At 49.1% G+C, this 21,661-nt stretch overlaps 2 protein-coding genes across 2 annotated transcripts; both read left to right on the top strand.

Annotated features, from left to right (window-relative positions):
- The first annotated feature begins 3,077 nt into the window (after positions 1–3,077).
- Positions 3,078–3,591, top strand: LOC124667112. Its single transcript, XM_047204440.1, has one exon. It carries the CDS (start codon positions 3,078–3,080, stop codon positions 3,423–3,425), a length of 348 nt encoding a protein of 115 aa, XP_047060396.1. The 3' UTR covers positions 3,426–3,591.
- A 1,496-nt stretch (positions 3,592–5,087) lies between these two features.
- Positions 5,088–5,883, top strand: LOC124667111 (proline-rich extensin-like protein EPR1). Its single transcript, XM_047204439.1, has one exon. It carries the CDS (start codon positions 5,347–5,349, stop codon positions 5,881–5,883), a length of 537 nt encoding a protein of 178 aa, XP_047060395.1. The 5' UTR covers positions 5,088–5,346.
- Positions 5,884–21,661: the final 15,778 nt, after the last annotated feature.

Here is a 21,661-nt window from a genome sequence, read left to right as displayed (position 1 = left end):
CGCCCGCGGCATTGACGCGGCCTGCCAGGGGACGCGGCTAGGGTTTCAATCCCAGCCGCTCATCTCGATCCGACGGTCGTCCTTTCGTTTCGGGAGAACAAAACCCCCATCCGACCGGCCCCCTGTGAAAACCCTAACCATTTCCCTCCCGACGCCCTTCTCTGGCTCCTCTGTCCGGCGGAGGCGACGGAGAGGCTCCTCCTCCCGCTCGCACGCGCGGCTCCGGCGGCTTGCCGGCGATGGCAGAGCGCACCCGCCGGCCACCGCAGCAGCCTCCCGCGCGCTCGTCCAAGACGAGGCCGTGTGGTTGCTGGCGGCTAGCCGACGGCGCCACCCGCCCTTTCCCTTTTCTCTTATTCCTCCACCACCATATCCCGGCGCTAGGCCAACGGCGGAGAAGAAAACGCGGCGGCGCCCCCCCTGTACCTCTTGGCGGCGGCGCGTGCACCCGAGGGTGGGCGCGTTGCCGTCAAGCGGCGCAGAGGCGGCGCTTTTCTTTGCCGGCAGCAGCCGGTATCTTTCGGCGGTGGCGGCGCGCAGCCCCACTGCCCCTTTTGGTAAGCTATACTTTGCCCCATCTCGCACGGCCGCCGCAGCAACACGTGGAGGTGAGGTGGTTCTTCTTCTAGGTGCCTCGGCTTGCCGATGCGCACATGGATCGAGAGGAACGGCGCGGCCTTGCGGCGGCGCATACTTTGCCGGCGAGCCCGAGGGCGTCGGCCGGTTAACTATCTTTTCTTTTTTTTTTGCATCAGGGAGGATCTAGGGTTTACTGTTCTTACTTTTCTACCCGAAAAAATAAGATCTATACAAGCTAACAATTGCTCTGATACCAATGTTAGTTTAGCCAACGACTACAATAGATCCTATACGGGTAGAAGCTGTAGATGTTGGGTACACTGCGAGATCTGAGAGAGATAGAGGTGTACCTTCTCCCTTCGAGGAGGAGCTCTCGGGCGCCGACATGGTGGCGGCGGCGGAGAGGGTGAGCGTGCGGTGGCGACGGTGGTGGTGCTTCCCGTGAGCACTGCGCCAACCCTAGATCGGTAGGGGATGTCGGTGGGGTGACTGGCGGCGCGGTGAACCTCGTACCGTGTGCCCCGGTCCCCACCTCTTTATATAGCGCAGGTCACAGGGGCCCACCAACCATAAGAGAGTTGGACGCCCCCGATCAGGGCGCGGACGAGGTCAAGGACTCGTTACCGATCCGTTGGAATCGGTCACGTGGAGATCATCCTAACACCCACTACTATTCTACGAACAACCCTGAAATGCCAGAGTTGGTGACCGAGGAATGGGAATAAGAAGTTGGTGCAAGGAGAACTATGGATGTTCACTTTCTCCTTAAAGTGAATTTGTAGGAACTGGCACGGCATAACAATTTCAGAGAAGAACAGACCCATCGACGACACTCGATGCATCCACTCCAATCTCTTTTCACTGATCGTCACATGACAATAACCTTCGAGTGCAGTCACCTCCAAGTCTTTTACCTCTTTGTTTCATGTCAATTATATAGTTAGAAACAGCAACAGATGGAAGACTAGTTGCCACAGAACTGACAGGTACAGCTTCGGTTTCCTGTTCACGTCAATGGTTCTAATCCGTAGCAGTCAGACACGCATACCAACAGTTATAGAGTAGTTTCGTAGAAATTGAAGAGTGCATAATAAGGCAAGATCACTAAAAGGAAAATATATATTGATGCGAGGGAAGATAAGGGACACCCACCACGCACCATCATGTGCACACATACATCCAAGCTAGCTGTAGTCTATCCTGGAGAGGAAGGAAGGATAGGGTCACCACAAATGCAGCTGCCGCTGCCTGCTTCATTCCAGTGGAGGAGGTTGTTGTTGCCCACTTGGCTTTCCCGGCCTGCATTAGCAAGCGTCCTCCTGCCCTTCCAACCCTCTCTTTTGCAGCCAAAACAGTCGTCAGATTTGGTGGGCAGTCCCCATCGTAGCTAGGCCTGCGCTCCAATGTACAATCAATCTTGCGGTCTTGCGGATGCCCCAAACTCCAAGTCTTTTCTTTTATATTTCTTCAGAATATCAGTGTGCTATGCTTGACATCCTGCTCAGCATCACGACTAATCGATTCTCGCAACCTGATAGGTGCTCCATGCCTCCATCTCATATGTACAGGATTTACGATATGATCTCCAGAAGCATCCTGAGATGTTCAAAGCTAAAAGTTTACTGAATACTAACCAGATTTTATTTAGCTGTTAATTTCTGAAGAAAGAGAACTTTCGTTTCAGGCAGGCGGGCAGGAAGGAGGATCCTGGATGCCATGATTGGGAAAGGGACTTTTGCTTCAAGGATGAGTAGTGAAGCAAAAGGCGCGCAACAGCAGTTCGTGCACTGTAACTGATCAGTATCCGCTCATGATCGAGCGGTTATGGAACGATGTTCACCGACTTGTCAGTCACTTACTTGTCAAGGTGAGAAACAGACATGTAAGCTGTCTTCGTTTTGCAGTTCATTAACTGAAGATAAAGTGACGTTTAGTCGACAGTACCCACACGTAATTAACACACGTCTCAGTCCGTCTCAGTTTCAGAAATTCAGTACAGTTAAACAACCACTTCACCCGTTGACTAGCAGCTGCCAGCGTCAAAAGATGTTCTTGACCTAGCGGAGACAGATGATGTTTACAGTTTACTTTACCCCTCTGTGGATGAACGTCGCTGCTATGGCTGTCACTTCGCAGAGGTGAGGTGAGAGGTCTCATCTTTCAGCAGCAAACAAGTTTTTGTACCGTTGCCGCGAGACGCGGCACCGACGCCCGGCTCGATCGCAACGTCTCAACGTAACCGGAGCTTAATCAGACACTCACACGATACAAAATTCTTCAGTAATGGCGCGCCAAAATTGTTCAGTAATTGGCGATTGAAATGATTTCCGCTGCTGTAATAACCGCCTAGCAATCTTCTCCCGGCAGCCGTCACTATCCCCCCGCTACTTAACCATCGGAACGTGCCGGAGTAGGGACGCCCACTACTAGAGCCTCTCAACCACCCCACCACCGAAAAAGATTCCCAAGAAGCGGCGGCGACCAGCGAGCAAGCGACGATGCGATCTCTGCGGCCGGCGGCCCTGCTCGCCGTCGCGGCCGTGTGGCTGTGGTGGTCAGCCGCCGTCGCGCTGGCCGACAACGGAACCACGACGGCGTGCCTGTGCACCGGCCCGCAGTGCTTCCCGCCGTGCCCGACGACGCCGCAGTTCCCCTTCTGCCCGCCGCAGCCGCCGCCGTCGCTCGTGCCCTTTCCCTGGCAGTCGTCGTCTTCGCCGAAGTCCGGCGAGTTCATCCCGCAGGAGCCAGGATTCCTCGCTGCGGCGGCGACATGGCGTGGTCGGACGGCAGCGGCATGGATGCAGGTGGGCGTCGTGGCCTCTGCTTTCTTGGTGCTGCTGCGGTGAGCCGGTGTGCTCTGCTCGCTGCTGTAGATCACTAGATGTAGGTGTTGCACGGTGATCTGAATACTGAGGCTGGTGTGTGCGCTAACATGCTGCCTAAAATCAGATTATGTGTACTCCTATTGCAGGCTATGATCAATCCAAGGATCGAAAGGCTGTACTTTTTTCATTCTGTTCTTCTGACTCCGTTGCTCTGTTCATAGAGAACTGTACTTTTTTCACTGCAACCGAAAGGCTGTCAGATAGAAAGTACACATAATATCATTGAGATCTGTATGATTGCGGCTTCATCAGATGTTCAGATAAGTATACTGGAACGTGCGCATGTTCTTCAGAGTATTGGCAACACTGTTCGACATTATCACCTCATACCGTCAGACATGGCAAGAAATAAACCGTCGCAATCTTTAGCTTGCAAGCACATGCATGTTAATTTTTGGCCTTTGGGGGAAACACTGAAACTGTTATTACACTTTGAAATGGTGGTCCTTCTCTGGAAGAAATAAGGAAAAACACTCCTGCACTGCAACTATGCAGGAAAATAATTCTGAACTTGGTTTCTCAATAGCTCCGTGTGTGTAGTAGCACTTAGGTGGTGAAAAGAGCCAAATTGCCAATTTATTTTGCATAAATGAATACTCCCTCCGTCCACAAATAAGTGTACATGCGGGGTTTTCAAGATAAATTATGAAGTGAAGTAAAAGTGCATTGGGAAGATGCATCTCTCCACTTCAATTATTTAACCTCCAACGAGCTAAGTGCTTGTAGAAAATAAGGAGAACATGTGCTTAATATTATTGGGTTTGATTTCCAGTGCGATGAGTGAGTAAGCTAATTAAAGTTCAGATTGGGAAGATAGAAGTACACTCTTTTGTGGACAAACTTTAGAGGCTAGATGTCCACTTATTTGTGGACGGAGGGAGTAGAGGAGTACAACACTTCTGATGTCCTAGAAAGAACGGTTACAGTTACCGCTTGTTGGGGCAGCTGATTGTTCAGGAAAATGCAATTATCAACCTATATAACAGTTACTTGTGTGTGCAATAAATCAGATAGCAGTGCTTCCGTTCCTGGAGTAACATGCAGCTAAAAACGACCGAACATCAGTAGGAGCCTCAATGCCTCATTAAGAAAGCCAGTTACTCCCAAGTCCCAATCGAGTTACTCGGAGGAGGAGCGTTTTCAGAAACGGGCATCACTGAAGCGTCAAGGCCGTCCTCATCCAATATTCTCGCTATCTGCCTGTCACCACTCACCAAAGGTAAAGAAAACAACAGCAGAAAGACGATTAGACGCCTCCAACGTTCTGAAGAACCACCAATTGCCGACATGGCCATTATTAATCTATGCTCAAACACTAAAAAAGAAGAAGTGCTCCACGTAGGCTATTCAAAATTCAGATTCGGAGAACGAAATTTGTGTCGAGGGACAGTTGGACACACAAATGAAAAATGTCCCAATCACTTTCAGCAGTCGACTGGAAATGCAGAGGAAAGTGTAGGGTATGGTAGGATCGAGTGAGATGATCACACCAGAAAATGGAGTCGTTTAAATCACGTCACCTTTTCCCAAGGACATTGGTCCATCCACAATATGATTATTGGTTAGCTTACTAACTTCGCCACCAGAACAATATTCCGCGCGCCGCTTAGCTTTGGCCTGTCTACCGGAACAAAACACACGCAGAAAAAGGAGCAGAGACGAGACGACGACGACCTCCACCGCACCGCGCTAGCTAGCTCCACTCCACTCGGCAAAGCTAAAGCGTATCGAAAGCCGACCATTATAACCCACACAAATTCCTCATCGCAGAAAGAGGGAGGAGAAAGGGAGAGGAGTGGAGGAAGAAGAACAGTCGCGCGCGCATAGCTAGCTAGAGAGCAAGGAGGTTGCAAGAAAAGCTCGAGCTTTTCTTGCGCGCGCCATGGCGGCACGGTGGGCGGTGCTGCTGGTGATGATCGTGGTGTCCGGGGTGGTGGCGGACGACAGCGGCGAGAAGTGCACGGGGGAGTGCGGGAACCCGTGCGGCATCCCGTGCACCTACTCCAGCCCGCCGCCGCCGGAGCCGGTGCTGCCCCCGCCCGTCGTCTACTCCCCGCCACCCGCCCCAGTCTACTCCCCGCCGCCACCGGTCGACTACCCGCCGCCCACGCCCACCGCCGACTGCCCCCCGCCGCCGTACGGTGGGTACACACCGACGCCCGGGTACACGCCCACGCCGTACACCCCCACTCCGTCCGGCGGTGGGTACAACCCGACGCCGTCTGGGGGTGGCGGTGGCTACAACCCCACGCCGTCCGGGTGGTTCACGCCGCCGAACATGCCGTCGTACCTCACCCCGCCGGGCCCGCTCTACCCGCAGGACCCCGGCTTCCATCCAAACGCCGCGCCGGCTTCCCCCGTGGCGTGGCGCGCGGCGTCCCTCCTGGCGGCGGCGGTGGCCGGCGCCATCGCCTTGTGATCGACGACATGAACCGATCGCGCCAAGGTACGCACACGCGCTCGATCGTGCACACGTCGCCGGCTGGCCGGGAGCGAGCAGCTGCACCGAGCGAGCGATCGATCCATCCATCCATGGAGCCAACCGTGGTAATCGATCGATCAAGTGCGCGCGTTGGCCTTTTAATTCCGTTGATGATTCCGTGTCCATAATAAGGTTAGGGAAGATGCAAGTCTCGGTGATAGCAATAATTTTTTGAATTATTCGTGTTGTTCATGTTGTGGATCAGTCAATCGTTCTTGCTTTGTTCGTCATGTACGTAAGTTGGTCCTGGTTACATCACTTGGTCATAGGAAGGAGAAGATGTTCATCAGACTATGTGATACATACATATATATGTCTCTGATTAATCACTTTCGAATTTACATGTTTTTCATGCCTCAGTTTCCTTCTCTCAGTGATCACCAAGTCGCAAGGTGCATTGTGATTGTGTCTCTTCTTGTACTACCTTGACTTATACTTTCCTCTCTGGATTCGTACGCAACCTAGCATCTATTAATTTTAGATCTCTGAACTAAGCACTGCATGTCAACACTCTGCCATTCCGTCAACATTCTCTGCGTTTCTTATGCACATGCTCTGCACCGGTACGTACAATCATCTACACACTATCGATTCGAATCTTAGCATAAGTGAAGTAGCATCACCGTGAACGATTACGCTAGTGGCAGGCAGGAGCCAATATTGAGATGGAGATAACAAATTAGGATATCCCGTCAGAAAGCAATTGGCCGGGCAATACGAAAATGTGCGTCCAGGCAAGCGTGTCGATGTCCAAGGAGTCGCACTCCATGGATCGGTGGTATGTGTGGTTGCGACGTCGCTGTCCACCACCATGTTTTAATTTCCACACCCATGCGCGCGCGCTGGTTGCATTCAGTTAACGTGCAAATGCGGGTGATGCATGATCATACCTTTGTTAAGACAAGCTGTACACACGGAAATTGATGTATGTACAGTGTACTCCCTCCATTCCAAAATGTAAGGCCGCCTAAAATGTAAGACCGTCTAAGTTTTAGCTAAATCAACATCTTTTAAGTTTGATCAAGTTTATAAGAAAAAATATGGTTATCTACAATATCGAATAGATATTTTGAGAAACTATACTCTCTGGCAAATCTACTGGTTTGGTATTGTGAATATTTATATTTTTACGTATAACTTTGATCAAACTTAAAATAGGTTAACTTTTAACTAAAACTTAGGTGCCTTACATTTTGGGACGATGGGGGTATGTAATAGCATAGGACACTCCTAAAGAGATACGCATGCGAGGCTCCCGGGTCGTCCCCAAGTGCAACTCTGGAGCGATCCCAGCCGTCGCGAGAAGTCCCGATCGCGGCGCCTCCCTCCGCCGCTACCGCCGACACGGGCCGCAGTGGTAGCGGACCCTGGTGCCGAACGGTGCTGAGGATGGGGGGTTGCGGCGAAATCCTCGACAGGCGGCTGGGGCGGCGTCAACAGTCCGATCCTTGGTCGCTCATGGTGTTTGGGGGCGGTGGAGATGGGCCACGGGTTTAGGCTCCTGCCTAGCCCCTTCATCTTTGTGGCGGCGTGGTGGGACTTGGGGTGGTGCCGGCGGCGGTTGGTCGCAACTGTCGAGCGATTACAAGGAGGGTGAAGGCGGCGACCATGCAGTCACCTGATTCGATTTGCTGAGATCTAGGCTGATTCGATTTGTCCATGCTCGTGATCTACGACGGTTCTCTGGTCTTGCATCTCCCCTACGAGCTCGGCCTAAATAAAAGGTGGTAGTCCTAGGATTTCTTCTCGCCCATAGATGATGGCCCGCCAGATGTCTATTCCCGCTGATCTAGTTGCAGTGTCGTGCTCTGAAAGGATACGCCTATGAACTTCAATGTGCGATTCGTGCCTGGAGATTGCTGGATCGGGTAGTGTCGTTTCCTATTCGACGGTGCCTCGGAGGAGGGATCCTCACGAGGGGGAGAAGAAATATGGGCCATAGGGCTGAGAGTCCTCGGGACGGTGGTACGCGATTTACCCAGCTTCGAAACACCTGCTCGAAGACAGGGCCTACTGTTGCTTGTCTGAAATTATCTGGGCGCTTTCGCGTTGTTACAATGAGTTGTGGTTGTCTCGTTTCTAGCTCGAGATCTGCCCTAATGCTCCCAAGATCCGGCTTATATAGGCGCCCAGATCTAGGGTTTCCTTGGAGAGTCCTACCCGAAATACAAGTTGCCTAACTACGGAATATTACATTGTCGTGTACGTCAAGGATCTAACTATGCGTAACTTGTCGTCATGGATCCGGCTTCCTTCATGGGCCTTCACGGATCTGACTCCTGGCATAGACCTTCAAGGATCCGGGTACCTCCATGGGCCTCCATGGATCCGGCTACCTCAGTAGGTCGGTTCGGATCCGGCTACCTCAGTAGGTCGGTTCAGTTCCGGCTACCTTCATAGGCCGGTTGGGATCCGGCTCCTTGTTGCTGGGCTGGACATCTTCCATCTTGATTAACAGCAACTGGGCCGTCCGGTGGGCCATATGCCATCACTATCTGTGGGCCACCCGGGCTTGCCGGAATCGGACAATGTCGATGGTATACCTATGAAGTATATCCACAACAGGTAGAATTCGGTTGTGCGGACCTGTGTTTTTTCTGACCGTTTGGTTTCAGACGGAGCGCTTCGAAGTTCTGCTGGTTGTTAATATCATGGGAGATGCTTTCTCGTCCCATGGTGATGTCGAAGAATGTCATGGCAGCCAAGATCTGGGGACTAGCAATGGTGGTTTTAGTCTTTGTGGAGATGATGAATTGTCTTGATGTTTTGTTACTTGGAGCAGCGGCACACAAGTGGGGAAAATTGCATAGGAGAAGTTCAAATTCTTACCTTTCAGGGTAAAAATCTATGGTCTGGATTTAATTAGTTGAGCATGGTAATGGCCTTGTTGAAGACATTGTTATGAGAGCGAGGATTTTCATGAGGATGAAAACCTAAGATCGGTGATCGGGTGACGACGACGCGTTTGCATCGTTCCTTTATTGGAGGCGTTGTTTTTGAAGAAGCTGGACTTCTGGCGTTTCATGAAATAAACCACTATAGCGGGATATATTTTTTAATTATTATTTTTAACTGTGTGTATCCGTAATGCCGCCAGGGGAATGTGTTGCTGCAAAACCTAAGTGTAATTTGTATATCCGCGATATTAATATATGCTCTTTGTAAAAAAAAAAGTTTCAACCAACTTTCCAATAACAAAATTTGCATGATTTTTTCGTCAGCTGCATAGATGGTGGTGACATTTCATTGACGCGTACTCACGTGGGCGCCATGCACACTTGGCAAGGCTTGAAAGGTAAATCTATCCGATATGAGCAGAGCACAGCCAAGCTCCCAGTTGTTCAACTTCTAGTACTGTATTCCTTTTGACAAAAGAATAACAGTCTTTTGAAATGTGGACCTCTAATTTCTTTTACTACATAGAACACTTTCGGCTTAGTGTGTATTCTTTGGTTAATCAAGAGGACCAGCGGCAGTCACGCTTTCTTGTAGTCATGCCCTGGTTGTTCGGCTTGTAACTACTCCCTTTTTGTGTTTTACAAAAAAAGCTTTATAGGACTTTTGAAAATGCAGCAGCCATGGATTGTGTTTTGCATGTCAGCATGTCACCAGTGGCGTGTGTATCTTTTGACCTCAATCCATGTACTGTATTTTGGGGTCGATTACTTCTCAACCAGAAGCTATGCTGTTCAGACGATAATATGAAGACCAGAAAAGAACGTTAGGATCCTGTCTTTTTTCCATAAAGGAGGTTTTCATCATGATGATAAAAATGAGAGTGATTTACACCTAGTCTCTACAAAACGAGATGCACACGACCTGTAAACATGCAAATAATAAGGCTTCCTTTGGGAACTCCAATTTTCAAAACCATAGATTAGTTACGTCGTCGTCCTTGCTCCTTGGTTGCTCTCTCCATTACATGCCCTTGTGTCCAGGTCACTGCAAGTGTACCAACTGTCAAACCACAATGTTTGACATAAGACATCATCTCCAAGAGGAGCCCTGCATCAGTGCTCCCCGCTAACTAAAGTCGAGGGATTATATTTGGATTTTTTTCCTATCTTAGGTCCATCGAAACCTATATACAACCTATGTATACTCATCTAAATACACACGGTATCTATACGTCGCCTTATAAAAGAAGAGGTCAAGTGACCAGGTAACCATCCTAGCTGCAAGGGCTTTATTAATTTAAAGTCGGGCACTCAGTGCCTTTTATCTAAAAAACCATCCTAGCTGCGTAACTACCACACCCCACATCACACACGTACGTGACCATATTAGTACACCATACGTACATAAATTACTCGTACAAGATAACGCGGGCCATACGAGCCACTACAAGGCTATACATACATGTCAGTTTTTTTAATTTTACGATCATGCTCCTATTTACAAAGGGGTATCATAAGATCTTCACCGTTCTTGTTTTTATCGCGTCTAGAAAAGCCAAGGGTGGAGCACCGGAGCAGAAGTGCTGCAAGAGGGATATGCATTTTCAAATTTTGGTTTTGATCAGACACTCTAAGCAAGTTGCCAAATATATTTACAACATCCTATGGTTGGAACTAAAGTTTGACGGAGAGCGTTCTACGAGGAGCAGTGCGTCGGGATCAACAACTTTAGTCACCATCAACGCTTTACGGTGCTCATCTACCATATGATCTCTACACCATGCATGAACAGCCGCCTCGTCACTCATCAGTGCCCACATGCTGTCACCAACACAAATTTTGTTCCTTTTTACAAAAAGCATATGCACAGTCTTTCAAATGTTGAACGTTTTATTTCTTCAGCGTTGCGGCACTTGATTTCAGCGAAGCGCAATTTCTGAAAACATATAAGGATGTTATTTTCTTGTTGAATTAATTGGTCAAGAAGGATGAACTAAGGGAATCAGAGCATCCGAAGAATGTTCTACGCTTTTCCCCGTTTCTTTCTCAAGAAAAGCAGAAAGTCCTTTGAGGCGTAAGTGCATTTTCCTTTTGCGTGTCCCCTCTCGAAAGAGTACACCTTGGGTAGTGGACTTGCGGCCAACAGAAGGCAAAGGCAGGCCTTTCTGCCACCAAACTAGTAGGACTGTAGGAGGACCAAACAAAGCAATCAATAAGTGACCAGAAAAGAAAGAATTTTAGGCTCAATCAAGGCGGTGCATTTTGGGCCTTGGGCGCATTTCGTCTCAGCTGTAACCGAATATTTTATCGCAATTCTTGAGATGGGACTGAGATTAAGGCCAGCCCGTAAGGACATGTGCATTGGTTTAGATAGGTGGTGTCATATATTAAAAAAAAAAAGGTGGTGTCATATATAGATAATGATATAAGCAGTGTTTGTAAGTTGTCTATTTTTAGCAATAACAATATATCCTTCATATAACAATAAAAATATTGTCTGTAAAAAGGCTACAAACTATGTAGAACTTTATAGATAGCCTCCCTCTCTCTCCTCATTCTCTTTTCCCTATATCACCAAAATCATCTATAATATCCCTTACAAACAGCTGAGTCATCACCATTGTACATACCCTGAGCAGGCCAAAGAGGGCGACTGTCCCACGCATCAACATGCAACCTATGTAACTGTTTGATAACCACTCTGTTTTATTAATTAATAGACCTCCAAATCTTATAATAGTGTAAACTCTCGAAGGGGGTATCGTGGTATTGTTTAATCACAGTCATCCTACCCGTAATTCCGAACAAATATTGTTTAATCTCAGCCATCTTTGTGCTTTACTCGTGAAAACATTTCAGCCTTGGAGGTTTATGGAAGCACATGCCTTAATTATAATGCTCAAGAGTAGTTAACATGTATGTAAGTAAAATATTATCTAGACGTCTCGCAAATCTTGCGAGGGCAGAAGAAAGAAGTGTTCTTTGGCTCCACTCAGGGTCTGATGTTGTTGGTTCAAGAGCTTTAGCTTGAGCTATTTGTAATCACTACTTCTTAATAAAGCTCCGTTTTACCCCTAAAAATGGTTAGCAAAAGTTTCCATTTCCTGAAGTAAATCCACAACTCCGGCCAAGTATGTGCACCTAAAAATGAAGAGATCCAAACAAAATTGGATCTTCAAAATGGTGGTGAGCTTGGTGACCAACAACCCCCTTAGCATTGTTAGTCTTCTCGACAGAACTATCTTGATTACTAGCCTTGCCTTGCTGCACATTATTCCCTGTCCTCTCAATGTCTATATCGTTTGCACCATCTATCTTATCCTCATTGGCCCCATCATTGCCTCCTCCATCATTGTTACCTCCATTGGCCATATCATTATCATCAAGTTGAGTCACTACAACTGGTTCCACCTCAAAACTAAGCTTAAAAAAGCCTCTTTGGATGAATACATCAGTTGTCTCCGGTATGAGAGTGTGATCCAAGTGACATAGGCACCCCAAATGGGCCTGCCATAGATAGTACCCGGGATTTACTGAAGGCCCACTATCCGAAGAATAAGAAGATTCGGGAGCCCAAGATGTATTAAGGAAAGCTAGAGTTGTAATAGGAAGCATTATTTGTAATCTGGCGGGACGAGTTAGAAACCGTCCCGAACTCTGTAACTTGTACAATACGAAACCCTCGGCTCCACCTCCTATATAAGGGGGGTCGAGGGACAAAGAAAGGATCGAACCTCACTCGTCAACATAACCCTAGTTTTCATAATCGCCGAGTACTTTTCGCCTAAACCTTCGAGATCTACTTGCCCTCTACTTCTAGCAAAACCCTAGTCTACAATCTGTAGGCATTGACAAGTTAATCCTTTGTCAATTGGCGCCGTCTGTGGGGACTAGAGGCTGCAAGGATCTGATCTCGATGGCACGTTCAAGATCTTCGACTTCATCGACAGCAAGCAACGCGATGGATCGAGGTAACAAGGGAAAAACTGATCTATTCAATTTTATTCCTCACCCGCCCTCCCGTATGGATGCATGTGCCTATCTGGAGGAGCCCATCGTCATGACGTTCGGAGAATTCCGATTTGGCGTCAACAAAGAAGGATCCTACCGTCTCGAAGTTCCGATCTCGTCGGAATTTTCAGCGGTCGACTCCAACTTTTCGTCGACTGACGAGGAGTTTTCGCCGACATACTTCGTCGACAACAAGGCAAGCGGAAAGCTCGCCAAGATCTTCAGCAACACATCTTTCGAGTCATCTCGCGGACTCCTTTATAAGCGGCGACTCCGACAGCAGTCGACAGCTTCAACTTCATCGACAAGTCTGTCGCCATCGGAAAGGTCTTCACCACTCTATATGATGGTGTCACCAATCCCGACAAAAATCACTGCACAAAATATCATCGGATCTATGTGGTAGAAGGGCAGGCACATCGGACCCGCAAACATCGGAGGCTTTCGACGAATTGGGAAATCCATACGTCGATCCCGCCGATCTCGGACATGGTCTAGGCACCAAATATCCTGGATCCACAACTCGCGCAAGAGTACAGCTCCCGCAAAGCGCGTGGGATAGGGCCGCGAAAGCCATGGATGGTTCAGAACCTATGACCACCACCGCTACTGCACAAGAACTTCAAGCATATCAATATAGACTTGCTCGAGTAAGCAGAGAGTTGGAAAAACAGACAGCATCCCTGAATAGGAGAAAAGAAGCAGCTTCTGCGTCAAGCAGACGCCGAGCGGATTTAAGTCGACAATCTAGAACTTCGGGAGATAGTCACAGAGAAGCTCGGAGGAGAGCAATGTCTCGACTGCAAAACATACCCGAAGCAGAGAGAGGAAACATAATCCAAAATCTCGACATGTCCTTTATGTCGATCGATGAAAGAGGAAATATCATCCCAAAAACGCCAGAGGCAGGTTACATGGCAACACAAGCTTATATCTTGGCATCCAGACCACCTGGTCGGAGACCCGAGAGAACCATTGTTCAATATGGCGATGGCTGGAGTAGGAGTTATGGGAACAGCGTTTGCAACAACGCCTCCCGAAGAAAATCCTAGGCAAAATAGTCCACGACCCGCCGCAGCGCAGCTCAAGACCCACCAAGAGCAAGTGGAGCAAGAGACACGAGCAGTCCAAGTAAGGGTGGACGAGAGCGCGACAAGAAAGGAGGGACCGTCGGTACTCGCCGAGCTTGCCGACGAAGATATGTGTGGGCTCCCGTGCTTTACGAGAAGAGTGCGAAAAACTCGAGTCCCAAAAGGGTTCAAGTTACCCGAGAATTTCAAGAAGTTCGACGGCTCTGCAAGATCCCGAGGATTGGCTCGTGGATTATCTCGAGATGGTGAAACTGGTAGGAGGAACCGGAGCAACAGCTATGCAAAGTATCCAAGTTCACCCGAGTGGTGCCGCAAGATCTTGGATAAAGAAACTCCCCTTGAACTCCATCGACAGCTGGGAAACCTTTGAGGACATCTTCGTGAAAAACTTCCGATCCACCTGCAAGAAACCTGCGTCGTTGGAAGAATTACGGGCGTGTCGACAAAAACATGACGAGTCGATGAGAAAATATATACAGCGGTGGAACATTATTAAGAACTCGGCAGAAGACATATCTGACGAGAGGGCAATAGATGCGTTCGTGGCAGGAATCCGACGCGCAGACTTCGTCGAAGACTTGGGGAGAACTAATCCCAAGACAATCTCAGCGTTGATGGAAATCGCTAATAAGTGGGCAGATGGAGAAGACGCAATATACAACAAGCGACACGAGTCGCCGGAGGAAGATCGTGGTCGAAATTATCAAAATAGAAGGCGATTTTCTCGCCAGTTCTACAACAACGATGCTCCCGGCCATATATCGGCTGGTTTTCGGGGAAACCCTGGAGGAAATAGTCGAGATGATTATCAAAGGAGCAACGAGCAACAAGGCGACAATAGAGGTGATTTTCGCGGCAACAGACAAAATAGTGGACCAAGAATTCAAAGACCTTACGTGTCTCCCGAGGAGATGATGAACGGTCCGTGTCAAATGCACTTTTACCTCGACAACAATGGAAAGAGGCAGTCAGGACATCTACAGAAAGACTGCCGCAATTTTCAGGCAATGCTGCGAGCCGCAGGAATCGCAAACGCTCAAGCAAATAACAGAAATCCTCGGGAGCCAAGGAGCGAGATTCACCTAGGTTCTGTAGTACAAATCCCAATGGCGAGGTTAAAATCAGAGGCACGCGGACATGTGAGGCTGGGATTTGGTCTGAGCAAATAACAGAAATCCTTTGTCACCAAGCATCCAATACGCAGCCTCAACTCCTTATTCTTTCTAGTGTGAACCATGTCCAGTTCTTTTATCTTACCAAAAAGAGTGCCAACCACCCACAAAGATAAGAAGTCAGTCCTCGCATCTGTAGGAATCCCTCTCACCCTCAGCCAGACCTCTGGTAACATGTACAAAGGATCCTCTAAGGCTGACCAATCCTCAAAGACAAGATCAGATGCTCTGTCAGGAACTGGGTAAGTACGGAAAGTCTTCATCCTCTGTGCTTCAGACTTATTAGGAAATTTGACTTTGAATACATTATTCTGAAAATTATATATCTCCCACTAAAAATTCTCCACTGGTACAATCCTCCTCAAACATTCTGCAATATCTGGGATGGACATGGGATCACCTTCAACAGTCACCTTTACCAACTTAACATTGTCGACCTTTGGTTTATACGAACCCCCTGTAGGCACCTCAAAAAACATGAGTTGTTCTATCGCATACCCATACATGGTGACAGATGGTTTAGGAGCCTGAAGAAGCGGACATGCACTAGAGATATGATTAATTGTCTCACAAATATCACAAACTGGTGTAGTACATGTATCAATTTGGTGTTCCGGTTGCAAGAAAACAAGGATTCTTGTCAACCGTTTTAGCCTTCTTAGCAGGGTTCTGAATATCAGCTGTAGGCATTGCATCCACCTGCATAGGCTGAGTCTGCTGAGCACTAGTAGGAAGTGTTTGAGGTTGTTGCACCAAAGGAACCTCCAATTGAGCTCCTGCCGTTGCCACAGTACCCAAAGCTGACGGTGCTGCCACTTCAGCCCCTCCCTTCTGAGCTGCTGCCGCCAATGCTGCAACCAACCCTTGCATAGCTTCCTTAAGCAATTCTAGATTAATACCAGCAAGGTTTGTGATATTTTGATTCCCTTTATCATTATTTCCTTCTCCAGAATTGCGGTACTGATTATAATTGGATCTATTGCCATTGTTGCCATATCGAAAGCTAGAATTGTAATTGTTCCCATAGTTCCTGGGACGGTACTGAGGATTACCTCCATTACGATGAAAGTTGCCTGAGTTGGAGCCCCTGTTGAACTGCCCAAAATCGTTCCCAAACTCGGTGGAGAAGTGGCCCTGCCCATAGTCACGATCATCAGCCGTGCCGCTTGACTCGCCGGCAACAAACTGTCGGCCAGCTGGATAGCCTCCGCCTCGACCAGACGGGAAGCCCTGCTGCCCGCCAAAACCATTGGCAGAGCCGGTGAAACCAGCGCCGCGCCCTAGCCCATGATGCCCGCCACGGTCAGCGCGGTCACCGCGATCACCATGGCCTCTGCCTGGACCGATCCCCCGACCAGGATCGAAGCCGCCACCGCCGCCATTCATCGCCGCTGCACTATTTCGCCCTTCGCACGCTCGATCTCCGCCGTCACGAGATGAGTTCGCACGAGCCCATCAAAACCCTAACCTCTTACGCCACGCACGCCCAGCAACGATATTGGCGTTGTTAGGGATTTTTTGGGGCTGCGTCCAAGCTGTTTGGGCCGAAGGTCGGCGCGCTTCACGTCGGACAACATCACACATTCAAGGCCTTCCTGGAACGCACAAAGATTTTCGGTCAGAATTTGGAAACGAGCCCAGTAGCGTCGTTTTTGAATTCCCCGAAACTATCGGATCAGCACGCGGAAATTTCCGAAGGATCGACGTCCGTCGTCCTCCTCTAAACCACAGTCCACCCCACCGCATCATCAGCGGCAACAGTGTATGTCGTCGGCTCAATGTGGGCCAAGTTTTGCTTAGCCCCTAGTGCACACTATGTGAATTAGTGAAGACCAGGCAACGTGCTGACACAACATTTCTTATGTTCTGCTTTGTATCGTCAGTTCATCATCTGATAGAAAAGCGCATCGAAATGTAAACCTTCTTTATGAAAAACTGAATTATACCACATAGTAGCTTTCTAAAAGGTTTGGATTTCAGAAGAGAGGTAATATTCCTTTTATTGGTGATTTCGTGTTGATAGAAAGTTGACCAGTCACGACGATCACTCATTTTTACAGCAGAAGTGAACAGCATGGGGCACCGGTTAGTTGGTACTCGTACTATACAAGAACCAGTTGATAGTGAAGGGGTCAACAAGCAGAGATGAGCAGAGCATCTGACAGGGGACAGCCCGATGAGACAGATAGAAGCTTCTCATTCCGATCTAGCCACACTCACCGCCGCCGGAAGGCAAGCGAGAACAAGGTAGTCAGTACAATTAGCTGCGTGTGACCTTCGTCCCCACTTCACCCCGGTCCAGGCCCATATAATGCGGCAACAATTAGACATGCTAAAGTGTCAGTGGGTCCATCAGTTTGCTTGGCTCTTTAGGGCATGAACAATAGCGTAGCCGACAGCCGGCTATAACAATTTATCATATCATCTATGGTCAACATATAGCTAGCATGTACAATAGTAAGCTATAAAAGTGCAGTACTTTTACAATACATAGCCCACATTTTAGTATCACATAGTGACTAGGAGCACGTGCTAGAGCTGGCTATTAGATAAGAGCCCACTTCTCTTCTCTCTCCTAGTCTCTCTCCTCCAACTAAGCAAATTTATAATATTTTATTTCTTATAGCCAGCTGATTGTACCTTATTGTATTTGCTCTTACTAGCTGTTGTTGTTGCTTGCGGCCACCCGATGGATTTCTGTGCCCCATTTGATAACACATTTAAACAGCTCACAGCATCTGCACTCAACCTCTGAAGGTCTCCCAAATAGTTGTGGAAGACGCTGGACGAAAAATTTCGACCAGTCTGTCTTTAAAGCCTGTTTTTGACAGATACAGGCCCTAGATTAGGGGCGTGTTTGGTAGCTTGGCGCCTCTTGGCTCACGCGGCTCAGCATTTTTCGGCTCGTTTGATTACCTGGCCGAGCCCGCGTTCTTGCGCGAATCGTTTCTCAAAGCACCCTCGGGCCAGGCCTGGACGAACGCCCGGTTCGACCGTTTCTAGCGAGCCATCCCCGTTTCGACAGAACTTGAGAACGCCGCGTTCCCGCAGAGCCACCACGGGAGATGGCGCGAGCGCGCGTGGGACGGCGAAATCTCGGCGGGATGAATTCGGTCACCACGCTTGAAATTTCACCACCGTATATAGAGGCGGCTCTCTCACCGCAAAATCCAAATCCCCATTTACTTTCGATCTCATCCACCCTTCCCGATCTAGCGACATGGCCGTCTCTTCCTCACCCAAACGGTGGCAGTGGCGACGACTACTGGCCGCGGATGATCGTCTTCTTCCTCTGCGTCCATGACTTCGGTTGTGGTAAGCTTCTGCAAACCCTAGCCTTCGATGTTGATGTAGATCTTGTGGGTACACATGGTTGTCTGAATGAATCCATTGTAGGACATTCCTTCGTCCCCGGTCGAGGTTGTGGAGGTTCTCCAGGTTGCATCTGAATCTACCACTGGGACGCTGGTGCTGCCTGCATCTTCGACAGGGTCCCCTGCTTCCCATACCTCGGTGCTGCATGTGTCTCCTCTGACTGTAAGGCCGCTCTTACTTTTCTCGCTCTACATTGATGTTGATGTAGCCCGAACTACAGTCTACGCTTCATCATGCGCGTCAACGTCAAGAACCACACTCAAGGCCGAGGTCACGGAGGCATGGAAGAAAAGAAGGAAGAAGATGCGTCCGAGGTCGCCAAGAAGAAGAAGTCGCATGAAGCATCACCTCCGGGCCGGATTGTCCACCCCCATCAAGGCCGGACAATCCGCCCTCCCCATGCACTTCCAACACTTGGGCCTAGCCCATGTAACCTCCCTCTATGCTATTTGTATGCCTAAACTATCCCTCCTTAGTGGCTCCCAATATATAGGCTCCCACCCCCCTTCATTAGGAGAGTTGAACTTGAGAGAACCTAGACTCATGCCTCCACAATCCCTTTGGGATTAGGGAAACCCCCTCCTTAGATTTACCCAAATCTATTGTACAAGACACTCCTTATATGATTAGTCTCTCACACTTATGATTCTACCACCGGTCTCTCACTCATGTGATTCAACCGATCGTATACCGATGTTCCTCTCGGGGATTCTACCGCGTGTCTCTCCCTTGAGAGATTCTATCGGGATAGTGGTTCGGGCTATCGGGAGTAAACCGGAATTTATTCGGGTTGGTGTGTGTTTGCGTGTAATCATCGTGTTCATCGCCATGTTCTTCGTGTTCTTCCTCTCCCCCGCCTTTCCCACGGTCAATTCGTGAGATCGGGCCACAACCGAGCCCTTAGGCCTTGTTCATATGGTATCAGAGCAAAGGTTGCCACGAATTTGACCTCCAATTCCATCGATTTTCGCCCAAAAATTTTCCCAAAAAAATTGCCCCAAAATAGCGCGAAATTTGATCTCTGGATTTGTTGAGTTTTTTGTGGTTTTGATCCACAGATCTGATATATTTGTGGTTGATCTACACTTGCCCCAATTTTCGTGCTCCAATTCATCCAAATTTGTGAGAAATCTGAGGATTTTTGAGTCGTTTTTGGGCTGTTCTTCCGCTCTGTTCATCGTTCTCAGGAACATACCACAGCGCGGCCTGGGCCCACTGCACGCAGCAACCACCACCCTCGCTCACCCCCACCACGCGTGCGCCGCCACCACGCTGCTCTCGGCCAGCAAGCGACGCGCGCGCTCAGGCCATACTCCACCGCGCCGCTTGACCGGCCGAGGGCCACCGCCGCTCGCCACTCCCGCCTGCGTGGCTCACCGCCCCAGGACACCTCCGCGCGCAGCCAGCCACTGTTGTTCGCCTCGACCTCCCTGCCCTCGCGCCCGACGCGCGCTGCTCGATTCCTCTGGCCGCGCTCGTTTTCCGCCCGCCACCACGCGCTGCCCGCTCGCTACTGCCGTGCCCCGCTCGCCCCGCATCAGAGCTGCGCCCTCGCCCAGGCGCGCCTCAACCAAGCTCGCTCGCACACGCGCAGCACCCGCTAGCTGCAACCGCCGCCAGGACCGAGCGCAGCGCCCAGCCTCGCCCCTGGCCTCGTTTCCATCAGCCCTCACTCCCGCTCGGCCTTGGCCACCAGCAGCGTCCAGGCTCCACTCGCTCCTCTCCGCCTTGGCCCAGCTGCCGGCCTCCTGGCAACGCCCCAAACGCACACCCCCGCTCGCCTTGATCTGCGCCCAGCTCCCGCACGGCCATACGCCCGCGTCCTTGCACAGCTCCAGCGCGCGCAGCACACCCAACCGGCGAAACCTATTCCCCGCTCATAGCGGGAGCTATTCTTTGCTCCGCTCAGATCGCGGTAGGCTGGGCCGACCCATTAGCGAGGGCATGAGTTTTCCTTCGATTTTCTTTCGTTTTTTTTTGTTCAACTGGGTTTTTCCACTCCAGTTCCTGGTCTTGTCCAACGTTTTTTTTAACTTTTTAAATTCTGAACTTTTATAATTTGAAATTTTTTATATTTGATTTTTTTTCGAATTTGAATAATTTTTAACTTTGAACATTTTTTATTTTGAACAATTTTAAGCTGATTTTTTTAGTTTTAACTATTTTCATATTTGATATTTTTGAAGTTTGAACAATTTTGAAATTTGAACATTTACAAAATTTAACAATTTTCACATTTGAACAATTTTTTATTTTGAACATTTTTTTAGATCTAAACAATTTTCATGTTTGAACATTTTTCGAATTTAAACTTTTCAAAATCTTAACATTTTTTTCAAATGTTAATCAATTTTCGAATTTAAACATTTCTTCAAAATTCGAATATTTTTCAAGAATAAACCTCCAGACCGACAATGTACAGTAGAGGAGTATGTAAACTGGTGCACGTACCTAATATGGGCCGGGCCCATCTTACTCCAGACCATTTGATTCCCTGAGCGGAACCGTTTCCGATCGCCGCTTAAGGCGATGATTAGGCGTGCCCCACCCAACCGGAGGCAAACCGGGCGGCAACCGGACCAGAGCCAAACCGGCCTGCACGCCGGATGGTCCGGCCCAGGATCCGGTCAAACCGGCCCCCTGACCGGATTTCGCAATTTTAACCCAAGTTTTGGCCAATTTTGACTCCACTTTTTGCCCCAAATTTTGTCAACTTTCCGAGCCCGTTTGACTCCAAATTTTAACAGCATCCCCCAAATACTCCACATAGCCCATCTCTAATTTTTGACGATTTTTGGAGCCCAACTTTGACCGCTCGTTTTGACCCAACTTTTCGGGCATTGACTTAATTTGCCCGGTTTCCGTTTTGGAGTGCCATTGGTTCGTGAGAATCGCTTCCGCGCCTACACCAACACCGCGACAACGGCATCGGCACCCTGGATTCCGGCGCATCTTCGACACTATCGTCATCACCATCATCGCAAGTTCGTGTGCTTGACACCGCCTAACGTCAATAGGTATAACTTGCCTCCCCTACCCCTTGTAGCCCATTTCTTCCTTTGCGTACCTATCCCATTGAGAGTGGCTTTCCGAGCGTTGCGAAGCATTGCACAAGTGTCACGACCGTGAGAGGGTGTGTGTGCGTTGTGTTGAGCAAAGCTCCGAAGCA

This window comes from Lolium rigidum, chromosome 6 (assembly GCF_022539505.1).
Source record: "Lolium rigidum isolate FL_2022 chromosome 6, APGP_CSIRO_Lrig_0.1, whole genome shotgun sequence".
In the NCBI taxonomy this organism is placed as follows: Eukaryota; Viridiplantae; Streptophyta; class Magnoliopsida; order Poales; family Poaceae; genus Lolium; species Lolium rigidum.
This window is presented reverse-complemented; position numbering and strand designations above follow the sequence as displayed.

What these genes read in the sequence shown, in the direction of transcription:
- LOC124667112 (XM_047204440.1), top strand. Translation starts at nt 3,078, where the DNA reads ATGCGATCTCTGCGGCCGGCGGCCCTGCTCGCCGTCGCGGCCGTGTGG.
- LOC124667111 (XM_047204439.1), top strand. Translation starts at nt 5,347, where the DNA reads ATGGCGGCACGGTGGGCGGTGCTGCTGGTGATGATCGTGGTGTCCGGG.